Source organism: Terrapene carolina, unplaced genomic scaffold (assembly GCF_002925995.2).
Source record: "Terrapene carolina triunguis isolate 2854851 unplaced genomic scaffold, T_m_triunguis-2.0 Scaffold95, whole genome shotgun sequence".
NCBI lineage: Eukaryota > Metazoa > Chordata > Testudines > Emydidae > Terrapene > Terrapene triunguis.
The window spans coordinates 23,552,298-23,558,743 of NW_020664446.1; the positions used below are offsets into that span (position 1 = coordinate 23,552,298).

The 6,446-nt window shown below is 36.5% G+C and overlaps 1 protein-coding gene across 1 annotated transcript in view; it reads left to right on the forward strand.

Moving 5' to 3' along the window:
* MKI67 (marker of proliferation Ki-67) overlaps positions 1-6,446 on the forward strand; it is a 39,506-nt gene that overhangs the window by 30,025 nt on the left and 3,035 nt on the right. The window contains exons 16-17 of the mRNA XM_029911374.1: positions 2,231-2,294; positions 3,764-6,446. Of these exons, the coding sequence (XP_029767234.1) occupies positions 2,231-2,294; positions 3,764-6,446 (2,747 nt within the window). The remainder of the gene's footprint in view (positions 1-2,230; positions 2,295-3,763) is intronic.

The following is a 6,446-nucleotide window of genomic DNA, read 5'->3' on the forward strand; positions in this document are numbered from 1 at the left end:
GCGTTCCAGAAGTAGTGCTAAATAATTTATTGAGCACAACACAGGGGAAGTGGTGGATTCTCCATCTCTTGATATCTTCTAATTAAGAATCCATAACTTCCCTTGGTAGCTTGTGCCTGTGGTTAATTGTTTTCATTATTAAAATTTGTGCATTATTTCTAATTTGGATTTGTCTGGCTTCAGCTTCCAGCCATTGGTGATTCTTACGTCTTTCTTTGCTAGATTAGAGTTCTTTAGTACACCTCTATCTCGATATAACTCTGTCCTCGGGAGCGAAACAATCTTACTGCGTTATAGGTAAAACCACGTTATATCAAACTTGCTTTGATCTGCCAAAGTGTGCACCTCTGCCGCCCCCGGAGCGCCGCTTTACCGCGTTATATCCGAATTCGTGTTATATCGGGCAGGGTTATATCGGGGTAGAGGTGTACTTGAAATTTTCTTTCTGAGAACGTACTGTAATCAAATTGGCTTTCAACCATTTTTGATAAACTAAGCAGATTGAGCTCTTTAAGTCTCTCACTGCACCCTTTCCAATTTTTTAACATTATTTTTAAAACATGGACATCAAAATTGTATGTGGTTTCCCAGTACTGGTCTCACCAATGCTTTGTACAGAGGTAAGATCATTTCCCAACTCTTGCTCACTATTCCCCTGTTCATATGTTTAAGGATCACAGTAGCCCTTTTTGCCACAGTGTGGTACCGAGAACTCATGTTAGTTTGCCTTTCCTCTTTGACCTCCTAAATCCTTTTCAGAATTACGGCTTTCCATGATACAATCCCCCATTCTGTAGATACGGCCTGCACTGCTTGTTTCCTGGGTGTGTAAAACTTTCCATTTGGCTGCATTAAAACACATTGTGTTTGAATGGGACCAGTTTACCAGGTGATCCAGACCACTCTCTGTGATGTCAACCCTGTCCTCCTGGTTATTTATCACTCAGTCAATTTTTGTGTCATATGCAAGTTTTATCAGCAATGATTTTATATTTAATTCTAGATCGGGGTAGGCAACCTATGGCACGCGTGCCAAAGGCAGCACACGAGCTGATTTTCAGTGGCACTCACACTGGGTCTTGGCTGCCGGTCCGGAGGGCTCTGCATTTTAATTTAATTTTAAATTAAGCTTCTCAAATATTTTAAAAACCTTATTTACTTTACATATAACAATAGTTTAGTTATATATTATAGACTTGTAGAAACAGACCTTCTCAAAATGTTAAAATGTATTACTGGCATGCGAAACCTTAAATTAGAGTGAATAAATGAAGACTCGGCACACCACTTCTGAAAGGTTGCCAACCCCTGTTCTAGATCATTGATGAAAATGTTGAATAACATCAGGCCTAGCACCAATCCCTACAGAATCCTGCTATAAATACCCCCATTCGCTAACGATTCTCCATTGACAACTACTTTTTTTTTTTTTTAGATCTGTCAGCTGGTTCTTATTCTATTTAATGTGCTTTATTGATATTGTATAGTGCTATTTTTTTCATCAGAATGTTGAGTGATACTAAGTCAAAAACGCCTTACAAAATTCTTAAGTATATTACATCTAAACAATTACCTTTCTCAACCAAACTTGTAATCTCAAAAGTGGATGAAATCAGATTTGTTTGACAAGATCTGTTTTCCATAAAATCATGTTTACTGGACTTACTTGTATTTCTATCCTTTAATTCTTTATCAGTTGAATCTCATTTCAGTTTTTTCATTATTTTGCCTGGGTTTGATGTAAGGCTAACCAGCCTATAGTTACCTGGGTCATCCCGCCTGTCCTTTTTAAATATTGGCACATGACCACTCTTCTGGACTTATGGAATTTCCCTGCTATTTCAAGATTTATTAAAAATTATCATGAGCAGGCCAGAGATCTTCTCAGCTAAGCCTTCTAGGGCTCTTGAGTGCAAGTTACCGGGGCCTGCCAATTTAAAAATACTTAGTCATAGCAGATGTTTTTTAACATCCTCCTTAGTTAGTAATGGGCTGGAAAGTAGCTCGTCATCCTCATGTGATAAGAGTATATTGTCCTGCTTCTTTCCAAATATAGAATAGAAATGTTAATACTTCCTGCCTTTTTTGCATCATTAATTGTTTTAACATCTCCTTCTAGTAGGGGGTCTATACCATCATTAGCATTTATTTTGTTCTTAATATTCTTAAAATCTCCTTGTCCTTAACCCTGACAGCCACAGATTTACTGATTATTTTTTAAATTTGTTAGGTCAAAGTTACAGATCTCATGCAAGAAAATAATTCTCCTCATATTGATCCTAAAAGTGAACATGGTAAGTACAAATGTGTGCATTTTTAATGTTATAATTTATAATGTATCTTAAATGTGTGTGTTTTTGAAAATTCCAGAATACACAGAAAATATTGAATTTAGTTTGTGCAGTGATAATTTTGAATACTTGCTGCTGGGAATTGGAATTTATGAATGTAGTATGCTGATAGTAACATCTGTAGATCCACCAGCATGAAAATCCTGCTGTTAAACTTCATTTAAAATTAAATCTCTTTTGAAAGACTTCCAAAAGCATATTATTCCGTTAACACTATGTTGGTTCAAAACTGAGTTGAAGGTAAAAGAATGCTATCTATTGAATCACCCTATACTATCTTGTGCATTTAGCTGTTATTTTCTTATTGCTACTAAATACGATGGTACCCTTTTCTTAATGCGGGATCATCTTTCACATTTCATATGTAGCTTTAATATTGCCTTAATGTAGATTTTGCTAAATATATACAAATGAGATTAACAGGATTTTGTGCTGCATATCATTGAAAATCATTTGGCAGAAGAATCGGAAAAGAAAAAAAAAAAAGGCATGAGATTCAGATTCTTCAGCACTCTTGAGCATTCTTTGGGATTTGGTCAGTGTCTTCAGGATCCCAGGTCACCTTTCTTCCAGCTTAGCTTTCTCTTCCTGGTTATGGATTCTCCTCTCTGACTCTTTGCAGCAAACTCTCATCAACTTGGGCTGGTCAGAGAGTCGAAAGGTTCTCTCTAGCTCAGAAAACATGTCCCAGAATGAATCTCCCAACCTCACAGTTTTTAAAAGCCAGTTCTAACACCTCTCCTGTCCTGCTAGAGAATTTCCACTGCTGCAACCAGCCTCCCTGCAGACCACCTGGAATAACTGGATTCTTACAGCCCAGGCACCCTCTTTAGTATACCCATTGTCCTTCCAGAGCACAGTCATTAAATGTTAATGACTTCTTTTGATTTTTCTGTGTGGGAGAAGCCTTCCAGCCAAATGTGTGGTATATGACAATGTCATTGTCAGCCAATGGCTGATTTAATGCATGAGAGTTAGAATTTTATACATAGAATCCATCAAATCAATCAGAATTCATAAGTTGTACAGAGACAAATTCCCCAAATCATCATAGTAACCGTAATTATATCCTTTATCAATGGTTATTAGACAGTCATGAAATAATCATATCTAAAGTATCAAATGTATTCAAGTTTCTCTCATTCTAAAATATCAGTAGCCCAACCAATAAAATAACATTTGTTTCTTTTTACTGTGTAATCAAAAAGCATTCATTGTTGAATCCGTAGAAGTCACTCAAATATCTTATTTAGAATATTAAATATACATTAACTTACCATTTTAATAAAATCAAATAGTCCTACCCTAAGCTTAGAGGTAATTTTGATCAGGCACGCTGTGCAGTTATTTTACTAATTTTATTCTTGCTCCTTTTGTTCTGTGTTTTTAATGAAAAATGTTACTTGTTTTAGAATCCAGAGGAAATTATGAAAGAGAACTGAAGCAAGAGAAAAAAATGGAAGATTCACTTGAAAAAACATCACTCCCATTTGTGAGATCAAGGAATGGAAACATTAAAAATGAACAAGAATTGCAAGAAAGCCTTGAAGATGCATGTATTTCACCTAAGGAGTCAGAAATTGTGAAAAATATAGAAAATATTGAAAAAGAAAAAATGAGTAATGGCTCTCAGACACAGAGCCATAATCTCTCAAATTCAGTAATCTCTCTTTTACTTACCAAAATGGATCCAGTTCAAGAACCAGCTATGCAACTGCAAAGAGAATTAAACCAATATTTGAAAGATAGTGATGATAAAGAATTGCTTTTTGAAAATCCTGTTGCCCCACAATTAAATCTTATCCGGGAATCTATCGATTTGTCCAGTAAAGACAAAAAATCTACAAGGGCAAAACAGCAGAAAATAGAAATAAAAGAGACCCCCTCTTCACTAAGAGAATGTGAAGAAAATCTAAAGGAGAATGTAAATTTACTAGAATTACCAGTTCTGATGAAAGAGAGGATTGAAGACCAGAAGGAAGAGGCTGTTGCTTTCACTTCCGTAGTTAAAAATCTAGGAAGAAAAGAGAGAACTAATCAGTGTATGCAAGAAGGAATTATTTCAAAAATTCATGTTCACAAACAACTTGACAAAAATAAGGAAGCTGTTTCCTCAGTAGAAATAAATGGAACTTTTCATAGCTCCAGAAGAGGTAAAAGGAGTCTTGAGTCTCATGATAAAGATTCTTTAATGCTACAAAGAGAAACTACAAGTATGAAACAGAATTTGCAGACTGTGCATCAATCTGTCACAAACCATATTTTAATAATGGAAAATGATCAAAGTCTGAAGACAGCAAATGTATCTAGTAGCAGTAAAAATGTAAGAGGGCACCCTCTGCAAACAGGGCTTATAGCACCTGAAGATAAGTCTGATCAAGGTAGTGTAAAAAATAATGAAAAGGTGGCTCTGTCAGTTAGGAAGAGGTCTAGAGGGGAGAAAAAATTAGAAATGCTAGAATCATTAGTTCCAGCTAAAAGAACCAGAAGAGGGAAAACTGAAGATAACAAACAGGGATTTACAGAGGAACATGATGCAAAAGAAAACCCCCGAAGACAGACAACAAGGAACCCTTGTAGAGCAGAAACAGCAAAGTGTATACAAACAGATGAACAGGATTTTGCCCACAGTATCATTGAGGCTGCTGCAGTAGAAGAATCTGAAATCAATAAACCAACCCTTGAAATTATTGTAACAGAGATGAAAGGAAGAAAATCTTTGAGAGTAAAATCTAGAAAGCAATTAGAGGAAACAAAGAAAGTAAGTACAGAGATGGGACCTGAAAGTGTAAGATCTGTCCAGGAAACCAAGAGAACATCAAAAGAAACTGTAGTTAAAACACATAAATCTATAAAAAATGAGACAAAAGCGGTTCAGGGAACTAAGGAAGCAGAAACAGGTCAAAGCTTAAAGTTAAAGAAGTCACATTTTGAAAACACAAATGAAGCACCACTTGATGTTTATAGCTTGCAAGCAAACAGGAATTCAATAAAAAAAACTAATCAAAGACATGGAAATAAGAGAGGTCAAAAAGGTATATTGGACATTAAGGAAGGTGAATTTGCCAAAAATGAAAAAATGATACCACAAAATATATCAGAAACTGAACCAGAGACAATTTCTACAAAAGACTCTCTAGGATCTCTACAGACAGTGCAAAATTCCAAAACCAAGGAAGCCCAAGACAATCCAACTGCTGCAATGGTATATGGTCCTAAAGATGATGAGAGAACTGTTTTTAGACATGGAAAGAGGATAAGGAAAGGTGATGGCAAACAGGAAGCATCTGAAACCAAACAAATTGAGATTTTAGAAAATAATCCTACAGAAGCAAATGAAAATACACCAAGAAGAGACAGAGGGAAAAAAGTTCATTTTGAACTTGAGGAAGCCAGTTCTGCTTCTCTCAGAGGAAAACACGTTTTACCTGAAGGTAATGATAAAGACCAAAATGAGACTTCAGAAAACATTCCTTCCCAAGCAAATGAAAATCTCTCAAGAAGGGGCAGAAGGAAAGAGGTTGATCTCACACCACATGCAGTTAGTTGCACTTCTCTTAGAGAAAAATACAGGTTGCCAGAAAGTGATGCCAAAAAAGAGGCTCCTAAAAAAGACCAAGATGCAGCTTTGGAATCTACTGCTTTCCCTACAAAAGAGAATACATCCAGAAGGGGCAGAAGGAAACAGGTTGATCATAAAGTGCTGGCAGCTAATTCCACTTCTTTTGGAGGAAAAGGCAGCTTGCCAGGAGATAGCAGTAAAGAAGAGATGTCAGAAGATCAAAATGTGCCTTTGGAAGCTATTGTTTCTCCTACAAAAGAGAAGCTATCAAGAAGGGGCAGAAGGAACCAAGTTTCTCTCACGTCTCAGGCAGCTAGTTGCACTTCTCTCAGAGGAAAAAGTAGCTTGACAGAAAACGATGATAAAGATACGATTCCTAAAGAAGACCAAAACGTGCCTTTAGGAAGTACTACCTCCCAGGCAAAAGTTAATCCACCAAGAAAAGGCAGAAGGAAACAGGTTGATCTCACAACACAGGCAGCTAGATCCACTTCTCTCCGAGGAAAAAGCAGCTTGCCAGAAAATGATGGTAA